Genomic DNA, 21905 nt, shown 5'->3' on the forward strand with positions numbered 1-21905 from the left:
CTGCCACCCCGTTTGCGTCCCATTTTTTTTGTAGCTTGTAGGGACCGGGCGCTGTTCTGCCCCATGGCCATGGGGGGAACAGTCGCCGCGCCTTTTGGCGCCGTAGGCAATGCACCAGTAGGGACTTCTCTTTGTCGGCGCGGTGATAGATTTCCAGGGGTGTGCATTCCCGGAATGGTTTCTATCACCGTGCCAGCCCGGACTTGTCTTCGGACAAGTCCCATCCTGTTCGCGATCCTTCTGACGTGATGCGTAGCAATAGTAGTTTAAGCAACCTACGGGTTGCATGGCCTGGCAGCCAACGGGTTAACTTGTTAATTGTATGTGCATGTATGTTTGTATGTATATATGTATGTATATATGTATGTAATTATGTATGTGTTGTAAGTTATGTAAAATAGTGGCGGAATTGTTGGGTGGAGGTGGGACAATAAAAACAATTCAAATTTAATTTACTTCATTTTGTATTTCATTTAACAATATAAAATATTTTTAAATTAAAGGTATTTTAAATTTGATAAACCGTTTCATCAATCGATTTTACTAAATCTCAAACCGTTGATTTTTACAATCCAACTAAGACATTCACTTTTTGTCTTAAAAACCCCCCAAAGAATCATCAACAACTGTTAAAGAATCTTCTAAATTAAAGTTTTTCATTTACTTGCAATGAAGGTGACGTGAGATGTGACAAACTTAACTAGCCAGTAAAGAACAATGTCAAGACCAAAATAATCTTGAACTTGTATTTGTTTCTTATGCGTGAGCTAATAATCCACCGATGCAAGATTAATACTGGAAATCTTGTATTTAACTAACAGAACAACAGTAGCATTACTTTCTGTCACTGAATGATTCTGCGACCACCACAGCACATCAGGTACATCCCGAAGATCTGAAAGTACAATTACAAAAACTGTTAAAGTTTAACTGTTAACAATAAATTCTTACATCACCGTGTCACCTCCAAGAATCACCGAGATCTAGATAGGGAAAAAGATTATAAAGAACTACTTTCTTTACTTATCACCGTTGGTACAAAATGGGTGCATTAGACTAACGGAATGAAAACGTGTTAGCAAAGCCAAGCCATGCTCCTCCTTTGAAACTTTAAAATAAATGTGGTACGGTTTCTTTGACATGAATTTTTGCCATAATACCTGTGACAACTCTGCATTGATTGAATTCAAAGATGCAGCTAAAATAAAACGGAATCGGTGGTGAAATTTCAAGAAGAGAGACGGTTGTTTAAGCATCCATCCTGAATTTCAAGAGGAGACACGTACGTTTAAGCATCCATCCTCAGTCCGAAGCCACGCGAAATGATATAGCTCATGGGATAGCTGACATGCCCATAAAAATTCTGTGGAGTTAGTTTTTTCTCCCCTAGATGTCTAGAAAATATGGTCAAGGCGCCACCCACTTTGAAACGTTCTAGTAAAAAACACAATGGGCCCCAACACCATCTGATGGTCATACTGGAAACTTTGTTCAGTTTGCAAGATTGTTTCAGGCGTAGCGTTTTCAAATCTAAAAGCGCTTTAAAAGCTATGGCAAATGTTATATTAGCCCAAGCTTTTACCATATCTGGCCGTTTATTACGCCTAAGGTTGTAAAGGGCCGTTCAAGCTTTCGGAGCTTAATTGTTGAACAGCTATAACAGCAGGGTGTCTGGAGTAAAGAAATAACTGTTAATACGCTTGGTTGTCTTGCAATATGTATGTATTAATAAATGTCCAGCATAAGACGAAAAAAGATCATGCGTAGAATTTGATTGAAGGTAGGGTATGCAAGATAAGCAATTTGACGTACCACAAATATTTTGAAATGAATACAGTCTACTGGAAAAATAGTTGATTGAAATTTTTGGATCAAAATTGGTAAACTTATGCAAGCCATTTGCATGCAGGACTAGTTCACATCAAATGTGATGAGATTTCTTGATTAGGAAGGTAGCATATTTTGCACTTCGGGCGATGGTGATGTTGCAGGATTAGTAATAAATTTGGCATAAATGACGACTAAAACAAAAACATGCATACCAGTGCATATTTTTGAAAGGAAACACGTAAGAACACCGAAAGTTATGTGAGTTCCGTATGCATAAACGCCGGTCGATGTAATGGTCTAAGTAGGTGTTCAAAGTTAGAGGATTGTTTCGTATTTCCACTTGTTGATGCAGCTGGCCAACATGCAAGTCAGTATCAACCCTAAGATGTGAAAACCTGCCACTGCTAGACAGATTATTCCAATCAACTTGCCGGATGAACTTATGAACGTAACCACGGTCGTATAACAGCCCTAAATTTATGCATAGTTAATCATTCGAGATGATGGAAACTTCTCCGCATTTTACTTACAACTTCGTTTATCATTGTAGGATTCTTAGGATTGCAGTTCTGAACTTTACAGCATGAATTTGGAACTGGTAGTCCATAATCCTTCCAATCTTCATAGCTTTCAACACCACAACATTTCAACTGAAATTGCAGTCATCATGGTATCATTTACTTTCTTACATTACCAAAGTAAGACAGAGAAATAAATTTTGCCATGTTTGGCTTACTGTAGCTTGCATGGTATCAACTGCATCTTGGTTGGCTTCAACATTCCTATAGTTTTTCATACTGTTCTTTAAGCCATTCTTGAAGCTAACTTTGATTGCATCCTGGTATGCAAATGCAGCAATTCCAATGCTAATCTGTACCACAAGTACTACTCCCAAGAAAGCTGAATACTAAAGAAATTAATGTCAAACATTATTCAGCTATGAATGAATGGCAAAATTTATTTAGGGTTAATACTCACCAAATAAAGAAGGATGGGATTCCCAGAGAGTGTGCAGTAGCATGACATCAATCCCACCAACGCTATGGCAATTCCAACAGACATGAAGAAAATGGCAATATGTGAAGCAACAGGATTTGATGGGTTTACATCAATGAACTTGTGTACTTCAAATTTCATCCAAATCCCAGCAGCTAGAACCGCACACCCAAATACCTGGATAACAAATAAAAAGCAATCACAAGAAACTGAATAAACATCCTTAAATAATAAATATACCATACCCAAAGTGCAAAGTCAAAGACAACAAGAAGAATTTTCATAAAAGCAAGAGTCCATCCGCTCTGAAAACGGGCCGGCATTTTGTGACAGATTATTATTAGCTGATTACAAACTTAAGATATGTGTAGTATTTGTGGACTGAACTCGGGTACAAGAAACAGTCAACTACAACGGGTGACGTACTCTACGCGTTCTCTATTGTCCTACTGGGAGTTGGGAGAACTCAGGCTTACGCGAATCAATAACAAAACAGCCGTCAAAATCCACACAGACAGATGTTGCACACTTGCCAAACAGCGCACATGCCGGTTGCCAGACCTTGCCAGACGATCTCCTCAAAGTCTCAAACATTCGAAATTCAAGATACATTGTTTTACGAACTCATGAGTTACGATATAAATCTTGACTATTGAACCAGTATCTCGCAGGTCAGCTAAATGAATATAACTGTAAGTGACCATAGATAAATCTGACTCATTTTATCTGAAAAGCTTTTAAGTATACTGTACAATCCCGTGATTTATCACGAAATTCACATTCACGGTTTCATGGGATAAGGAAAGAGTGCAAACATTTAGAACGTCGAATGACTAGTCACTAGACGAAAATTTCGTATCTAAGGCAAGAAAATCTTTTGTTTTTGAAGTAAATTTCGGCAGCCGCACGATTTTAAACTAATGCATTGCAAGGGTTCAGTTCAGCATAAAACTTGCTTTTTTATCATAAGCTTTATTTAGTGGGTAAAATCTATTGCATCTAACGTACACTAGTGTACATTGGCAAGCTTGCCAAATTATTTTTGTTTGCAAAATGATTTTTCATCTGCCGTGAGGTGAGGGTGACTAGGTGAGGTTTGAGGTGCAATGCAACAACTGTTGATAATTGCAACTTACGAAATCGGTTATCGTTTGAAATATAATAGGCTAGGTGAGATAACCTTAAGTTAGGTTAGGATATGTTAGATTCATTAAGTTAAGTAGTTCATATGAGGCTTGTTACATAGGTCAATTTAATTCAGTTTGCTATAGGTTGTTATTGCACGTTGCTCTCTACAGTCTCTAGCCTAAAAAGGCTTGATACACCTCAGACGTCACGCCATGCACTCTTGACTTAACTTGATGAATTTCGGTGCTAAGGCTGGCCTTGGCCCAGTGGTGGCGCTCTTAGGCCGGCTCAGTCCAGTCAGTTAGCAGACGAAAAATAAATTCATTAGCAAGTATTATTTGGCAACATTCGTGAATCGTGAGTTGCAATATAAATTTATTCATAGCACTTGAAGGTTGGAGCGGTTGGAGTACTGTTGTAACTGTTGCAATAGGTGTTACTGTTTTTTTGTGATCATTGTGTAAAAATAAATCAATAATTACAACTTAAATTTTTACTTACAAGTACTTACAAGTAAAAATTTATACTTGGTAGTTCGCTTATGTTGTCTTAAAAACAAGTGTTACATTCTGTGAAATTGCAATCTGTGGATCTTCTTGGATCTGCTCTAGGAATTTCTTGGAAATTTTGGAATTTCAGAGTACCACTGAAAATTTCTAATGTACTAAACAAATTTCCACACTTACTATTTTATTTTTCTTTTACTCCAGATGATCAGAAAAACACCCAATAAAATGAAGAGCTCTCGTCATGATGATGTTCAGTATCATCGAATGACAGCACAAAATGATGGTTTTGTGGACATGCAGGTAACTCAACTTTCTTATGGTCAGTTGAAGGCTATGGGAACTGATTTTGTTGACAATAGTTTGAACAAAGTTCACCCCAAAAGATTCCATGGAAAGCCATCCTTCTGTCATTTGCACTATTTGTGGGTGGAACAGTGTTTCTTATACTTGGTTCCCTCTTGGTGTCCGGAACTATTGACTCAAAGGCAAGATTCTTATTCCAAGTTTGAAACAAGTGTTTATAATGTCTTCAGTTTTATTTTGTAGTATGGAGATCGCACATGGCCGCTGATTATCATAGGGTTGATAATGTTCATCCCAGGAGTAAAAATTTATTTTACTTCTCAACCTATTTTGTTTAACCTTTTTCATTAACCATTATCTTTGTTTAGGTGTACCACGTAAGAATTGCTTTTCTCGCATTTACGGGTTGCAAAGGGTTCTCGTTCGAAGACATTCCGGGATTTAATTAGATCTTTTCCTTAGATTAGTTTTGTTCCTTGCTATGTTCTGTATGTAATTTGAAGTATCAAGTATATTCCAAGTGCCATCGAATTCTATTATTTTCCTATTATGTTGCTGTGCAATACAAAATAAAATTTCAAAATTTTTAATTAACATTTCAAGTAATCCTGTTTATTTTTAGCTAACATCTCACAAGTGGAATCGCCGACCCCCTGATTAAACTTCAGAGATTTCCTCATTTTGTGAACAGTCAAATCAGTTTAAAGTTCCGTCTGATAATAATCTGTTATATTGCATGTACTGTTCCTGATTTACAATTGTTGGCGCTGAACCTTCCGGTTTCCTCTCCAGCTAGGATTTGTTTCTCGTGATGTCTTTTTTTTCTCTTCAACTTCTATATTTCACTAATGAGGTCTGACGCAGGTTAGAAATTTGTTTCGAAGCTGATCTAGCCTATATTTGTTGATGCTGACGAGTAGCTATATCAGCTGACCCAACTGTTTGGTTATAAGGTTGCGTCTATTTTTAACCGGCTTCCTCAGTGATACCTTCTGTGTTATGGAGATACAACAGAACATGCGCACCTAAGATTAACATCATTATGAATACTATTTGTTTACCATAGCGTGTATCGAGGCTATAAATATATGTACTCGAAGGTAGAAAGAAATGTTTCTACGTAGATGGGTGACGTCAGAGGCTTACTTATCAATATGTGTTCTACTGCTTGCTGTACATTTCGTTCTGATTCTTCAATCTGTAAAAACAACGTCGTCAAGGCAACTATGCCTTCCAGCCCTTCCCGTGTTCATCCTCTTCCCTCGTCTGATAAGAGATCGTGTGGCAGGCAATGAGAGCTGGATTCACGCTCCACCTGTCGACGCGTTAGGAGTTGCTCCGGAAATGGCAGAATTGACAGACCAGAGCGACGTCTTTCTATCGATGGTTCAAGATATTGCCACCGAGCTAGATCTTCACCAGGTAAGCGCATTAACTCATAGATCATCTTCTCCTTTTTCCGACGCGACAGACAAATATTTTAATCGCCGTATTTCCCAGTTATGCCACAAGATTTTAGCCAACGTTGGCCGATTAACGGCAGCTGACCGAGGGTCTCTCTTCCTTGTGGAATCCGTCAACGGAGATCATTTTAGCGAGGAAGATTTGGGAACGCCTTATCTTGTTCCAAAACTCTTCGATGTCACCGTCGATTCGGGTATGTCTTTTTACAAATAAAGCTACGTGTAGTCGTGACTTAGTTCCGCTAGTCTGGGTGTCGAAATCGAGTGTGGGTGTGCCAGATGGAGTATTTCTTGCTTCCGTCATTGAAATTGATTTTTTCTCCCGTTGAAACAGCGTATTCTTCTTCCCTATTTTAAAGAATATACAAATATATAGCTGTATATGCAGGCAGGCAAACTGCTATGGAAGTCCCTTTTAGTAAAAATGCTGGAAGGGACTCCTCCTTTGAAAACGGGCAGGTCTTGCAATCAAATCAAGTCCTTACAAAAAATAAAAATAAATAAACATAATAGTAGATCTAAGGAGATGGAAATTGGTTCCAAAACTCGATAACCAATCTTATTAATGGTTTTCAATGACAGATTTCGATGATACTTTGCTGAAGGCAGCCCTTGAAGCGCAACCTATACCGCTAGGAAGCGGAATAGCCGGCCATGTAGCCCTCACCAAATCAGGACTGCGGATTGTAGACGCCTATCGAGTAAGTAAAAAAAATTGATTATGCGGTTTTGGTTGTTTCTTGTTAAACAACCTTGGGTTAGATGGGCTACAGAATACTCACAAGAGATTTATAGGGATCTTACCCGAGAGGGTTTAGTGTGTGTGTTAAGAGTTATCCAGTACTGATTGAGGAAATCGATTGCATGCTGTCGTGTCTCTTTCCTCTTTGAATTTACCTCGGATTGACGGGACATCACAGGACGAACGTTTCCTTTCCGAAGTAGACAAGCGAACCGGTTACGTCACACACAGCATCCTCTGTCTTCCTATACTTGATCGCCAGGGTGGTGTTGTCGGTGTAGCGCAAATGGTTAATAAGAAAGGGACTCTCGACGGATTCACATCATCGGATGAAGAGGTAGTAATCAGTTCGTCTTTCATCTTGCAATTAAAAAATAAAAATTAAAAGGTAAACAAAATCTCTTTGAAGTAATCGTATGCTCAAGTTGTTCACATGTACGGCTGTGGTTGAAAACATTCCTGTCTTGCTATCGATCTCCCCCCATTTGTTATATTTGGCTGGCATACATGGCAAGAATCAGATTTCATCTTTTGTGTGGGTATCAAAGATCTTTAGACGTTACCTCTGTTTTGCCGGGATTGGGATTCAGAACGCCCGGCTCTTTTTACGCGTACAAAATGAGAAGCAACGGAATCAGGTAAAAAAAACTGAACAACCCCGCAAATCTGTATAGCTACCCAACTTTTCTTCCTGATCGTAGTATGTTCTACCCAACTTTGTCTGAAAACTGTATGTGTGGTTCGCGCTGAATGATATAGGTGCTCCTCGGCTTGGCGCAATCCATCTTCCAGGAACAAACGTCTTTGAAAAAGTTGGTCGAACTTATGATGGCAAATGCACGCAACTATCTTCACTGTCGACGCATAGTTATTTACGTCTTTTCACCATCAGAAGCTAGCGTAAGCTCAGAAGTTTGCTCTAGTATCCCAACACAAGTCCTTTGGTTCCTTTCTTTTCACATAAAGTTTTACGTTCCCTTTCTTCTGATTCGTTTGGGATGATAGCATGGTCAAGAAATGGACATTACGTCCGGATTCGAGTACATCAATGATGGAAGTGCTTCCAGCCAGATGAGCAGCAGCCAACGGTGTGAAATAAACTTGCTTTCTAGCGCTCAACTTCAAGAATCGCCGTTCACTGCCCTGGCACGTTTTGTGGCCGAGAAACGCCAAGTCGGCAATAAATAACGCTTAGTATTATCTTATTTAAATCTAACAATGAATTCGCAATTCGTTCCAGGTGATACGCATTAATGAAATAAGTGACTATAGTGATTGTTGCCCCGAACTTGCTAAATTACTGAGGGGCGTCGCCGCACCCATCAACCAGTTTTTGTCGCTTCCCATCTACAATGCGCAATCAGCCGTTGTGGGTGTAGTACAACTCCTCAACAAGGTACGTAATCAGACCATACAATTTTCGAATCAGAACGAACAGCGTCTTTATCCTTTGATTGCGTGCTCGATTGCTTACTCAAGGTGGATGGCAAATCATTTACGTCATCGGATAAGTTGGCCGTTGAATCGTTCGCTCTCTTTTGCGGAATGGCAATCCATAATACGCAAACGTACGAAAAAGTTTCTAAACTATCAGCAAAACAAAAAGTGGCCATCGAGTGCCTGTCTTACCATTCACGTGCTAATGAAGAAGATGTTGAACAGCTAGAAAATGATGTCGTTCCCTCGACCGAGTACTACAATCTCACAAAGTACTTTTTCTTTGGTTTACTTCGATGCGTTTCCACTGATGAGTGTTGTTCTTTTTTACAGCTACGATTTCATCGATTTTGAATTATCGGACCTAGATACTTGCAAAGCAGTGTTACGCATGTTTATCCACTGTGACCTCATCAATACGTTCCATATACCTTACAAGGTCAGCACGTTCGCGTTGATCGATAATATCCACGTTTAAAGAAATGATTTTCGTTTTGGATGCAGGTGCTTTGTCGTTGGATCCTGAGCGTGAAGAAAAATTATCGACCTGTCAAGTATCACAATTGGCGTCACGCGTTGAATGTCGCCCAGACGATGTTTTCGCTTCTCAGAACAGGGAAAATGGAGCAGTTCATGACTGATCTCGATGCAAGTGGAAACGTTTTCTTCTTTGCGTCGCTCTCGTGTACGCATGATGACAAATTTATTGACTGTTTGGCTAGGGTAGATTTTGAGTTTGCTGGTTGCCTGTTTATGCCACGATTTGGATCACCGTGGAACCAATAATGCTTTCCAGGTAATAAGACACCTTTCGTCGTTCACAAAAGACAACATTTCTCGTATCGATTGGTTAAAATTGAATGGGTTTACTTTGTTTACCTTGGAAGTCGAAAGTGATGTCTCCGTTAGCTATTCTCTACTCAACTTCTACTATGGAACACCATCATTTAGATCAGTGTATCATGATTCTTAGCGAGGATTCCAATAATATCCTACAAGTACGTTCAAAAATTAATTATTGACAGTATTCTCAATGATACCTATTCGTTTGCTAATGATCGTTTAAATCAGTCGCTCTCACCTGTGCAGTACAGGACAGCCATGCACCTGATTGAGCATGCCATCCTTTCAACCGATTTGGCTGTTTACTTCCGTAAAAAAAATCGTTTCATCGACATGGTGGAAAACGGAGAATTCAATTGGCAGGATCCTGACCAGAAATTGTGTACGTTCAAATTACAAATTAGATCAATCAAATTTTCATGAGTTGTTCGGATTCAAGTACTGTGTGGGATGATGATGACTGGTTGTGACGTGAGTGCCATTGCTAAGCCGTGGTCCGTTCAACATCGAGTAGCTAAACTAGTTGCGGAAGAGTTTTTCGAGCAGGGTGACATGGAGAAATTGCAGCTCAATGAGACGCCCATTGTACGTGTTGTTCTTTTAGATGTTTCTTGTTGATTGTCTAAACGTACTAAGTTTGGTTTTGCCGTCGTCACAGGCAATGATGGACCGAGACGAGAAAGACAACCTGCCGAAAATGCAAATTGGGTTTATAGATTCGATTTGTTTGCCTCTTTACAGAGTAAATACTTGCTGGGATTTGTTAAAGAATTCCCTGAAATACTTAACCTTTCTAATTTTGGGGGGAAAAGGCGCTATCGGAATCATTCCCTTGGGTCAAACCTATCTATGAGACGTGTTTGAACAACCGCGAGCAATGGAAGAAACTTTCTGATTTGGTGGACATGGGGTTGACGTGGATCGATCACCCTTTTATTGACAAGCCTGTAGAACATATAATAGGTAAGTTTCTCCGTTTTATTTGTGGTGTGCCTAATAAAAACATTACTAACTTACTTACGCAGGAAGCAAAGAACAGGAGAAAATACCTCTAATTGTGACGGATTTGAGCGCATCGAATCAACTGGTAATTGCAATTGATACGTATAATTCAATGACACACTCAAATTAGGAGAAACGCCAACAAGTTCACGAAGATCTGCACTTACCAACTTTTTTTCTCTGCCTTTCATTTGTTCCCATTTTTTAAATTTCAGGTGGGAAAAAGTAGCGACCGATATGACAAAGAAAATCTAAAGCTGCATCCCAAATCAATATTGAAATCACCAAAAATAACAACAACAAAATCTATACTTAAGTTACCAAAAGTCATGAGTACCTCTGATTCGGCTCCCGTTAGTCCTCACCAAGAAGCCTCCAAACATCTGGTCAGGATGCGATCCATGAGCCTCAATAGTCCGACGGAATTGGTCGATATCAAACCTTTGCGTCCGAGTCGCGATTACAGTAGTAAACTGTGCAGCATTTCTTGATACCGTTTAGCATATTTTTCTTTTCTTTTTGCTATTCACCTTAAAGCAAAATTTTTAATGCCCCTTTCGTTGAGAACTGTCTTTTTCTGTAATAACATTATGGATTAACACGTGCAGTTGATATTACAAACAAACATTCGCAATCCTATAGCAATTAATGAAACGCGACCTTTAATAGCAGAACAAAAATACTTCTCAGTTTGATGCGCACATCGGTAAACTTCACTGCACTACTATGTTACGGTGACTGACTGGGAGAAGATGAAGATCGTCCAATTCCTTTAGCATATGAAGACGCTGACAAACTCGCAAAGCTACTGTACGTTTGGCTAACCGTTTTGTTGGCATTGGCTCACCAACGATTTCTTCTTGCAAAGGGGAGCTCTTTGGTAGCAGGAGTTGACACTGATACAAGCCATAGGAAACTGTAGCCACCTGATTAGGAGGAGGTTTCGGAATTGGCAACCGTTTCACTAGTTCCTTTATCCTCTGGAGTAACAAAGGATCAATTAGGTTTTCATCCACTTCTTTGATATTCCATGTGGGAACCAATACTGAAGGTCCATGTGACACCAGTTGGCTACAGTATCTGCATGACGACGAAATTTTTTTAGACATTTTCTGAGATTTCTAGAGGGCAAAGGAGTTCGTTATGATACCTGTTAATAAGTGAAATGCTACTCTGTAAGGTGACTCGTGGCCCTTCTTCGCCGAATGGTTGATAGGGTTTGATAATCTGACCAAACATATTGTCTAGAATAGCGTCTTTATCTTCCTCAATGTTGCTTGTGGCTACTAGCTGTTGTTCAATGGAGTGGAATTGGGCCAAATCTTCTAGAAGCTTTTCAGTATCACTGCGACTCACCAAAATACAATAGAAAGCTCTCACAGATCTGGCCCGGCCTGTTTTCTCGATGTGATTAGAATTGATATCAATGTTTGAAATCTTAAAATTGTTGTGCTAAAGTTATACCTTTGGTTTGGACGTAGTCGCAATAAGTTCGAAATTTGTCAAAACGAATAATCAAATTACATTCGGGGATATCAATGCCTTCTTCCAGGACACTTGTAGCCACCACCAAGTTGCAACGTCCTTCCCGAAAGTCTCTCATAATCTCTTTTTGCTTCATGTTCAGAATTTGTGATTCTGTGAGAGTGGCGTTGGACGCTGCCGCCTGCCCCATGGTAAATAACGGCTTCACAAATTCCAAGGTGGTATCATGTACTCGAATATCCTGACACGCATGGAACATCAATTAGATTAAGGATAAACCACGTAAAAAAATAACTACCTTCAGGTAATGGTACAGGACACTAGCCACTGATCTGCGTTCGACAAAAATGATGCAACACATTTTGAACGTTCTGTACAAAAAGAATAAATAAATAAAAATAAGAAATTCAATGTAATTGACTTACTTTTCACCGGGATCACAATGCTCTGGGCTGAAGTTGCGGATAATGTCCAATAACCGTATCACATTAGGTTGAACAAAGACTGTAAGGCGATCTTTTGCGGAGTAATTCGCAAAAAATGATGCGCAAATTTCCCTAAAAGTTTGCATTTTAAAAGAGAAATTTTTATAATATTAAATAATTTTTGGAAAGTTACCGTATTTGATAGCAGAGAGTGATCACTTTGTTAAAGTCAGAAACCTTTCTAACACGCATTTTAGCTGTTTCTAAAATTGGAATGTAGACTTGTGCGCAATGAAAAGCCCCGTAGGGTCCTATTAACCAAGAAATAACACAATTTTTATCACAATAAAATTTTCATTGTCAAATAAATGATGTTTTTATTTATTTATGCTCATATATATATATTTTTTCATTTTACCAAAGTTCTCCAATAGGAAGGCAATGTCTTTAATGGCGTCGCTTAATATATCAGTTTTGCCCGTATTCTGGACGGTGTATGGATTCCACAGTCCATCCGCTTGAAAGTGCTGTAGAGAATTCTGGACAACCAACCGACAGGACAGTAGTAAACTTTGTACCAGTGTACTCAACTCTCTTGCAACAGGATCCAATGCCGTGTCAAAGTCATCGTGTTGAAAGACGACCTCACAAGGTTTCGTCGAGGAGCTTATTCAAATGAAATAGAATAGCTAAACTTCGAAATAAAGAAGATTCCAAATACCGGTAGACTGTTTGTATGTCAGATGGAATTCTCACGACGCATCCCATTGTTTCAGAGAGTTGCTTAATTATGCCATGCACTTCGCGTGGTTTACACCGCTTCCTAAACAAAGCTGCTGTGAGCCCCAGGATTTTTGGCCGTCGAGCAACTATATACAAGGAAAAACAACAAATGAAACCATTCATAAGGATCAGTATGCTTTAAACAAGGAGTGTTACCATCGCAACTGTGTAGTTTCGTGAGAACTTGCCTCATAGGTGCGTCTTTTACTGCTGAATGGCACTCATCAAATACCAGCAAATTGAGTTGATATGGTGAAAAAAAGGCATGATTCAAGATATCAACAAAAATCTGGGCAGTCATCACTAGAACATGATTGTTTTCAAATTCCATTTGCCATCTAATCATGAAAAGAATGTGTATACTGATTTTCTCTCTAATGAACTAAAGTTTAAGTGAAACATACTTGCCTCTACCCCACAAGTCCACACCCATTCCTCCATAGAATTCCTGTACTTTTAGACAAGTGTGGTTCCTCAAATAAGCTGCCTGTTGGATTGCCAGAACAATTGTGGGAACAAGAAACACTGTTCGTCTCCCTCCTGCATTCAAGGACTTTGTGACTTCATTGGATTTTTCATTGATCAGAAGAGCTGCTATCAGTGTCTTTCCTGAGCCAGTTGGGAGATATACAATTATGTTATCGTCCAGGGCAGCTTGGAATAGCTCTACCTGTTGTAGAAAAGTTTAATGGCATGAATGGATTTGTGGTACTTGACACAAAAATAACACTATAATAACTACACTGAAAGTTTGGTTAGCTGCAAAAAATATGTAATGTATAGTACCTGGTAATCTCTTGGAGTGACACCTTCATTGTGTTTGACTAATTGGGTGTTTTCAGTAGCTTCCATAACTATGATGGCTCTGAGATTATAATTGGGAATTTAAACTAAATTATTGTGTGTATCCAACAGCAAAGAAGATTGCGCGAGTGCGAAAACTGTTCTTATGTGTAAGCCTAGACAACTTGTAACTACAGCCTACCTGACTTAGAACAGCGCCAACCTTACGATTTCATATTTTCACAACAAATGAAAACGTTCTCGTTTTATGTAAATTAGAAGGACAGCGATGACACATCGCAAAAAGTAACAATTTTGAACAATTGAAATGATTGAGATTTTGAGAATTTGAGATGATCGAGTTGAATTGATTATTTAAAAAATTGCTATTTCAAAGAATAAAGGTTATTTAAAAACCTTAAAAAAAGGGCACTTTAGTTCAAACTCTAAATTTACCATGTTCGCACATCGTGACTTCGCATATGGCGTTAGCGTAGAACACGACTATATGAGCACTAAACATAAAACTATCAAACTAAATTTGTAGCCGACATTGGTAAAGCTTATACAAAGCTATCGTCTTTAAGTTTTAATTAACACTGCAAATTTACTTAAGAAATAACTTTATTTATGGCTCGTTACTAGTGTGAGAGTGGTTGCAATGTATTAATCAAGTAGCAGGCTTTCAACAATCACATCAAGACACGACCGAGGAAGTAGCGAAGCAAAATTGAAAAGTAACGAAAGAAAATGTGCTGTCTTTTGATCAAGCCAAAGCGAACTGTGTCTAGAATGGACGTCTTGCTCCAGGACGGCCTTGAGGGGCTGGGCCTTCTCCAGACCTAAAAATTTCAAACCTGATTAGTACAAAAAGTTCCAATTAAAATTGGAGAATAAATTTTGTTCATTTACTTTGGATTCTTGATAGTTTCATCGACCGACAGAATAAGACATGTCGCTTCGGAAGCAGCGCTCAGAGCGTTGATTTTTACCAATGAGGGTTCCCAGACGCATTTTTCCATGTTGTCGGCAACATCTTCGTTAAGGATATCGACGCCCATCCATCGGTTGCCTTTCAACGAGATTTAAATATTTAATGGGAAAGTCAAATAGACTTTGAGAAATCCCCTACCTTGGGCATGTTTCTGTCTGAGTTTGTTCAAAATATTTGTGGAATCAAATCCAGCATTGTCACACAGCTGCCGCGGAATGACTTCAAGAGCTCGAGCAATCGCGCTGATTAGCATCTGCTCTTTGCCGGCTATCGTACGTGAAATATCACGTAGATGTTTTGACAGTTCCATTTCAATTGCTCCGCCACCTGTTTTCAATGAAGAAGAAAAAATAAGAATATGAAGATCGAAATAGGTAAAAGAAGCTAAGTGTTACCTGCAACGACTGCATCGTTCTTCTTGGCTCGACGTACGATCATGATAGCATCGTGCAGAGACCGTTCAGTTTCTTCCATAAACTGTTCTGCACCTCCACGAATAATAATAGTGCAAGTCTTAGCTTGAGGGCAGCCGGTGAAAATGTTGAATCTACGGGCAGAAAACCAGCCTCATGGATGAGAATTCAACAATTTGTAAACAAAATATTTACCTGTCACCACCGATTTGCTTCTCTTCGAAGTGTTCACAGGTACCGAGGACGGAGTCCCCAAGATCAGCTACTGTGGTTAAGATGGAACCACCGCAAGCTTTCATAGTACGTTTGAGATCTTCTTCGGGGACTCGGCCGGCACAGAACATGTCACGATCGGCGAAATACTGTGTGGCAACATCTCCAATCGGAAGTTTGGAAAGAACGACTTTAGCTCCGCTCAAATGCAGCTTTTCCAATTTGTCGTACAAAATAGTCCACTCGGCATCAACCACTTTTTGATATTCCTGGAAATATATCAGTATGTTACCAGAATATCAGAAATTATCAAAATTGAAAAATTTACCTCGACGTTCTCAAGACGAATTTCAGCATTGTCTCGCTCAGCTTTCAGCTCCAGCTCGATATTAAGAAGAGCAATTTTAGGACTTGTGTACTGTTTGGGCTGCATTTCGAAACCAGCATATGAAAAAGTCTTTTTGAAGGCAACACCAGCTACAAGCAGAGTATCCTAGCAGAAATATGAGAAAGTTGTAACATTTTCAATTATAATACCATAATGTCTAATCCCTTTACCTCCAATGCACCACCTGGAACTTTCTTAATGCCAATCATGTTGAGGGGAAGGAGTTCATCAAGCATCATTACAGCATCAACAACCATTCTTGAGAAGAAATCTTTCTGTTGATTGATCAGCTTTGATCCCATAGCAGTAGCAGCACATTTCTCAAGCAACTGTCTCAGTTCTACCTCATCATCTTTCTTGGGCTGATTAAAATAAGATCAGGTTAACATGTTATATAGCAAACAAATGAAATGCTATTTGAATACAATTGTACCTTGACAGCAATTTCATTGATAAATTGAACAGCCAACTGTGTAGCTTTACGGACACCATGAATGATGATTTGGGAGTGAACACCTTCCTCAACAAATGGCTTCATTTGCTTTAGAAATTCTCCAGCCAAGATGACCACACTGGTTGTGCCATCTCCCACTTCAGCATCTTGAGACTTTGCAATGTCAACCAGGGTTTTGGCAGCAGGATGAACAACGTCAAGCAGTTTCATGATTGTTGCCCCGTCATTTGAGATTGTGGCTTTTCCTTGAGCCTCAACCATCAACTTATCCATCCCTCTTGGGCCAAGAGTTGTTCGCACACAATCAACAATTGCCTAATAAACTTGCTCTTTACTTCTTTCTTTTGCATTTTGGGGAAAATTAGCTACCTGGCAAGCATTGATGTTTGAAATGATTTGAGACCTTCCTTGGGAAGCCTCAGTCCCCTCTTTCAACAAGATGATTTGTGGTTGCTGTCATAAAAAAAAAGAGAAACAGTGAAATTGAACATTTACAAACATTATAAAGAGAACAATTAACAAATCAAATCGATGTGACAAAGAAAAAGTTTAAAATTTAAAAATCAAACATCTCTTGTGAAATTTTTTTTTTTTCATCCTGCACTAAGGTGCTGGAACTTATCAAGATTGCATCTGAAGAATAAATGACTGAAGTAAATGAAAAGTTTACTACAAGTCATAATGCATTAATGAAACGTCATGTGCTTGTCATGGGGCGGGTTTTTAGGCACGTGCAGGCCGTTTGGTCACAATGGGAAACGCTTAAATAGTCACAAAGTTAGTCCCGAATATTCATTCTTCCTTTTGCAAAGTACAAAATACATTTAGAACAACCAAGACATTTACCATTTTTGTAGAATATTGTGTAGGAACAATCAGCACACCGGTTATGCACGTTTTTTACGGAACTGTACAAGCAGAATGCACGAGACTGTAAAACGATTACTCACGATCATTCGATGCACTTGCATATCGATAGTGCATCTATCGATCATGTGAAGAAACGATGAATAAGAGTAGTAATGCACTTGCCATTAGAACGTCTTTTACCAAGCTCAAGTGTAAGCTGATTCGTCCTTATTTAACTATATTTAGACTGTGTATCCCTTAACTATTTGAAAATCTGAATCATCCAAGATGGCGTAGCAATACCATTTCGTGTCTGCTAAAAGTATTGATCAATCACGAAAAGAGAAAAGAGATTAAAAAACATTTTTTTTTCTCCACCAGATATATTTTATCTTTTGCAATAGCTGCTCCCATGCTCGGTCGTGTATAAATCCCAAACATGTAGGCCTAATAACGAGCGAGCTAGCCAGTGAAGCGTAATATATTGAGAAATTTACGGTTTTTAATCAAGAGCATATTACATAGCATGCAGGCAGCAAAGGCTCTCGATAACGTTGTTACACTGTTATTACACGTGCTGCGGGGGACTTGCTACATATATATAAAGGGCTCACATGATTGGTTCACCATTGCTCCTTTTTCCAATTATTCGTGGGGCTCCGAAGGGACCGCCAACTGGTGATGAAAGCCACTAAAAATGTGGCTCCTATCTGTATGATGGTCCAAGCATTTGAAAAATCAATCATCTGACATTAAGAATATACACAGCTAGCATATATCAACAACCAAATGGGAATTTATATTTGAGACCAAGCGACAAGATTTATGCAGTCTAACTCAAACTGAAATGCTAGACAAATAGTCATTATACAGGTATAGGCTAGACATCATTTCGTATTATATAGGAAAATGGCATATATTAGGCTACAAACCCTTGCCATATAAGGGTCTAGTCAATGATAACGCATTATTATAAAAACAAAAAAGAAATGCATATGAGGCAGAGACAAATGACGGTTCCAAAATGGCTGCATCAAGTAGCCTATATAAATTTTTTTTAATCTAAAACAATATTTTAAACAAATAATAAGAATATGCGTCTCCGGATAGAGAGAAAATCTATGTTTTTTTCTTTCCATCGTCTATAAGAACGCAGCAGCTCGCATTATAGAGCTTTAGCGAAGAACGAATAAGAGAGGGGAGAAAAAAAAATCGATTGTACTTTTACACACACAAGTGCCGTGGTGTGTTGAACTGGAGCGAGTAATGACATCCGCCCCAGTGCTTTTGTGTTAATGACCTTTCTACACTATATATGCCCTCCCATCTTTTTCGTCAGTATATTGTGCTTCGCGTCCCGTATAGCCTTACGGTATCTATACTACTCAAAAACTGCCTGATGGACTATCTAGCTATTGTATTTAATAATTGTGAAAAACTTTTTTTTTTCTTTTTACTTAAAAAAGAAAGACATATTAATTGTATCCCAGAGGCAGGAAAACTTTTTTATGGCGTGAATAATGACACACTTTATATGGAGAGACCAAAGTGTTCTCTCCACAATGCAATATGTCTAGACGTTATATTCTCTGAAACGCAGACGCTTTGCATGCAAAAATAATAAATGATTCAATTATTTTCTACCAAGTTCAGTCGAAAAATGAATGTCATAGAAGTTTTGAAAATGCGCATAAAAAAATTAATCTTAAAGTTCTAAAATTCTGTTTTAATCCATAAAATCTTTACAGCCGTTCTATTAACTCCAATGTTTTGTATCGAATGTGTTTATATCAATTCGATAACGTACTTTAGTAGATCTATATACGCCCAGCGAAAGACAGGCAATAGGTTATTGGATATATGGCGACAGTACAGCCAGAAATAATTGGATTGTGCTGTTATATATCCAACAGCATTGGGACCCTTGCTTTCTGTTTTTTCTTCTTTCTTTTTGCTCACATCAGCACATACTGTGCAGGATAGCCTATACTTTTTTTTCCCTCTAATATAGGAATATTAGAAAGTGTATTATTCTATCAGTAAAATAAAACCAAACAACGAAAGGGCTGATTGCTGCAATGCACAAACACACTTTCTTTCACTTACCCCCTTTTCTGTTGTCTACACACGCAAAAATGGAACATCTAAACGTAAATGATTTTTGATTGTTTGAAAGAAACAAAAAACCATACCTGTCATGGCAATATATATCGCGTGAAATAGATATTAGACAGCAGCAAAATTTATTCGAGTGGATATTTGCGCATTTCACGATATAATTTATAACGGATATGAAATATTGTAAAAACGTGACACGCATTGTGTAATGTGGATTGCAGGCCTACAGTTTTCCATTTTGCTGTCAGGAATGTAATCTAACAAAATGGCTTACATATTATGTGCATAAAACAGCCTACATGGAGCATCATGAGGCTGTCTAAAAATTCTCTTAAACATTTTTCCATCAAATTTTTTTCGTTTAGTAGGACCGAGAATAGGACGTTCACGTTATATTGCTCCAATTCCATTTAGCAGCAATTTCAATATCTTTTTTTTTTAAGTAGGAAAAATAAGTGTGAAGTTGCTATTATGTAAAAATGGAAATTTAATTTCGCCTGGCAATTCCTATGTATGCATATAAATAGATTTTTGGGGTATCAGGAAATTGGGATCGATGCTGCATCGCAGAAAAGAAAAAGACATATCCGCGCAAGTGACCGCAAAAGGCGTTTATAAATATCCTGAGGGAGACAACTCCGATGTCGAAAATAGTTGATCCCATTACAGTGTAATATTTCCTACATAACTCTTATATACTTGGACCGTATATATAAGAAAGAGCGCAACTCAAATATAGGGCGGTGTTCTTTTATGAAACTTGCGTAGAAAAATAAAAAGTTTTGACACGAGACATTCCCATATACTATAAACTCTATAAGAATCTGAATATGTTTTATTTCAGATAGTTACTTCTATACTTATGGTCAGTGTTTCAGTCGAGTATACTAACGTTTTCATCATCATCTTTGATGGCAATTATTTCTGAAATGGCCGTCGATATTTAAAAAAAAGCGTCGTTTGCATCAAATGAATGACATCATCATTTACGACCTGTATATTTATTCGTTGAAATCGGAATATATATGAAAGGATTTATTTGCTTATATACGATTGTTTGCCAAGACACACCCAACTTGAACCCAACGAACGTCTTCTATCTTTGGCAGATCATATGAAAAAATAAAAATAAATAAAAGGGACCATGTAAACACACAAGAAGAAGATCAAAGTGCTGCTGTTTCGTATATAGATGGAATTTGCTTTCAGGCGAACGAAGTATATAGTAGACGATAAAAAGTCAAAGAAGACCCGAACTCTTATTCTTTAAAAAAATATATTATGCACAGATATAAAGACTGTGTCCATTTCGTTCCAGCAACATATTCTCTTGGTGCCAATCCAATCTCACTATTTACTTGCCTATAGCCTATTACGCATACAGCGAAAACTGCTATACCAAATAAACACACATGATTTTAGTCTGATGACTTTTTCGTAAACGCAAACCACCATAACATCTTACATATACCAATATAGCCTATATCTATGTAAACAAATGATTCAAACTTGATGGCCTTCTATAGATGAAGAAACTGTATACGATCATTGGCGAAGCCCCAATCAGCTGCTGCGTAATAACATGTATACTTCATGCTGAATTTGTAGAGGTATGCGTTCTGTGCATGCGAGATCGATGCAAATATCGATCGAAATACTCACGATTGTGCTTTTGCCGATCGAAAAGAAGACGGACGAGAGCGCGACCAAGGCACACAATATATAGAAAGTCAGTTCTCAGCCGATTGATTTCTTATTTTTCGACGAGGTTTTTTTTTTTCTCTTCCTGTTTCTCATCGTCAGATCTTTATACTGAGAAAGAACGAACCCAGTTCCCTTCCTTGTTATACAGACGCGCGTGTAGACTCTGGGAACTTATTTTTTTTCTTTGGCCTTTTTTCTTTTAGCCGCTGGCTCGTCGCCAAATAAATGAAGGGGAACAAAAAGAAATGCGTGTATATATGTAAAAACGAGAAGGAAAAACATAAAAAGAGAAGAGGGAGGGGGGTTGTCTTTTGTGTGTCACGACATTTCGTGCTGATCGATCGCCTTTCAGTTGCTCGCTTGTTACGAAATGGAAAGAGAAAAGACGAAAGTGATGGGTGAGCCGTGCTGTAGAAAAATATTCATGTATAGACTACAATTGATGGTATAAAAAAAAACACACGTATAAATACAGTGATCGATTAAATCGTAAATGTTCTCCAAATTCATCTAATCAAATAAATACTATAGTAAATAGCCATACGTTATTGTTAAACCTAACTTTGAAATTCTTTTTTTTAAAACGCGGATGAAACGAGGCTGAATCAGATCACTTGCTCTATGAACGTAGACTAATAAATTCCTCTTATAATCTGATCGATATTGCCCACTTTGAAATCGATAGTTGCAAACGCCTACATCGAATAGTCGAGAGCATTCTTTTAATTCGTCTATTAGTTCTATTCAATTGTTCACCCCTTTTGGATAGGAGCTATAAATGTGCGTTATAACGACTCTATAACGTGATGTGCCCAGGGGTATCATACTCGGTCAATTAGTACACACACACACACACAAACACAAGCCCGGAAAGAAAAAGACAAAGTTTTCTTTTGGCCGAGTTTGCAAAATAAGTTGGGAATGATGGCTCAAAAATTGTGCTGCATGGGATTCTCCATTTATTCTGTGAGTGTGTATAATTAATCCCTGTTGTGAGGCCGGCTGTTCACTTTTTGCACAAAACATTTTTGAAATAAAAAGTC

At 38.4% G+C, this 21905-nt stretch overlaps 5 protein-coding genes across 10 annotated transcripts; 2 read left to right on the top strand and 3 right to left on the bottom strand.

Annotated features, from left to right (window-relative positions):
• Window positions 1-1704: 1704 nt before the first annotated feature.
• LOC116926345 (tetraspanin-6) lies at window positions 1705-3317 on the bottom strand. The gene is made up of 5 exons (XM_032933203.2): window positions 3072-3317; window positions 2809-3003; window positions 2567-2737; window positions 2361-2480; window positions 1705-2301 (listed from the first exon to the last, which is right to left on the bottom strand). Exons 1-5 carry the CDS (start codon window positions 3147-3149, stop codon window positions 2146-2148), a joined length of 720 nt encoding a protein of 239 aa, XP_032789094.1. The 5' UTR covers window positions 3150-3317; the 3' UTR covers window positions 1705-2145.
• Window positions 3318-3361: 44 nt separating this feature from the next.
• Window positions 3362-5360, top strand: LOC116926363 (transmembrane protein 230). Of its 5 annotated transcripts, none has more exons than XM_032933227.2 (5): window positions 3362-3518; window positions 4665-4763; window positions 4823-4948; window positions 5010-5066; window positions 5135-5360. In XM_032933227.2, exons 1-5 carry the CDS (start codon window positions 3507-3509, stop codon window positions 5213-5215), a joined length of 375 nt encoding a protein of 124 aa, XP_032789118.1. In that variant the 5' UTR covers window positions 3362-3506; the 3' UTR covers window positions 5216-5360. The 5 variants fall into 5 exon arrangements, with proteins under 5 accessions (XP_032789118.1, XP_032789123.1, XP_032789122.1 ...); XM_032933232.2 differs by lacking the exon at window positions 3362-3518 and adding an exon at window positions 4172-4311; XM_032933231.2 differs by lacking the exon at window positions 3362-3518 and adding an exon at window positions 4203-4348.
• A 516-nt stretch (window positions 5361-5876) lies between these two features.
• LOC116926290 (cGMP-specific 3',5'-cyclic phosphodiesterase) lies at window positions 5877-10858 on the top strand. The gene is made up of 19 exons (XM_032933127.2): window positions 5877-6188; window positions 6267-6423; window positions 6812-6930; window positions 7150-7308; window positions 7520-7609; window positions 7731-7871; window positions 7977-8144; window positions 8212-8367; window positions 8451-8680; window positions 8742-8847; window positions 8913-9056; window positions 9136-9204; window positions 9296-9406; window positions 9480-9633; window positions 9691-9836; window positions 9910-9993; window positions 10064-10214; window positions 10277-10338; window positions 10469-10858. The coding sequence occupies exons 1-19, from the start codon at window positions 5877-5879 to the stop codon at window positions 10742-10744; spliced, it is 2835 nt and encodes a 944-aa protein (XP_032789018.2). The 3' UTR covers window positions 10745-10858.
• LOC116926300 (endoribonuclease Dicer) lies at window positions 6673-14052 on the bottom strand. Of its 2 annotated transcripts, XR_006649761.1 has the most exons (23): window positions 13932-14052; window positions 13733-13811; window positions 13351-13616; window positions 13103-13284; window positions 12885-13032; window positions 12582-12829; window positions 12357-12474; window positions 12164-12295; window positions 12037-12109; window positions 11718-11979; window positions 11404-11647; window positions 10914-11333; window positions 10591-10830; window positions 10421-10510; window positions 10269-10335; window positions 10041-10196; window positions 9694-9939; window positions 9490-9618; window positions 9288-9400; window positions 8840-9216; window positions 8601-8772; window positions 7034-7331; window positions 6673-6923 (listed from the first exon to the last, which is right to left on the bottom strand). XR_006649761.1 is itself a non-coding variant. In XM_032933141.2 (12 exons), exons 2-12 carry the CDS (start codon window positions 13796-13798, stop codon window positions 10967-10969), a joined length of 2106 nt encoding a protein of 701 aa, XP_032789032.2. In that variant the 5' UTR covers window positions 13799-13811; window positions 13932-14052; the 3' UTR covers window positions 10809-10966. The 2 variants fall into 2 exon arrangements, 1 of the variants encoding a protein (XP_032789032.2); XM_032933141.2 differs by lacking the exons at window positions 6673-6923; window positions 7034-7331; window positions 8601-8772; ... (5 more) ...; window positions 10269-10335; window positions 10421-10510 and having other exon boundaries at window positions 10809-11333.
• Window positions 14053-14371: 319 nt separating this feature from the next.
• On the bottom strand, window positions 14372-17187 carry LOC116926311 (T-complex protein 1 subunit eta). The gene is made up of 10 exons (XM_032933156.2): window positions 17038-17187; window positions 16561-16644; window positions 16171-16506; window positions 15908-16099; window positions 15678-15842; window positions 15332-15618; window positions 15119-15270; window positions 14862-15050; window positions 14642-14801; window positions 14372-14571 (listed from the first exon to the last, which is right to left on the bottom strand). The coding sequence occupies exons 1-10, from the start codon at window positions 17038-17040 to the stop codon at window positions 14517-14519; spliced, it is 1623 nt and encodes a 540-aa protein (XP_032789047.2). The 5' UTR covers window positions 17041-17187; the 3' UTR covers window positions 14372-14516.
• Window positions 17188-21905: the final 4718 nt, after the last annotated feature.

Source organism: Daphnia magna, linkage group LG7, assembly GCF_020631705.1.
Source record: "Daphnia magna isolate NIES linkage group LG7, ASM2063170v1.1, whole genome shotgun sequence".
Classification (NCBI taxonomy): domain Eukaryota; kingdom Metazoa; phylum Arthropoda; class Branchiopoda; order Diplostraca; family Daphniidae; genus Daphnia; species Daphnia magna.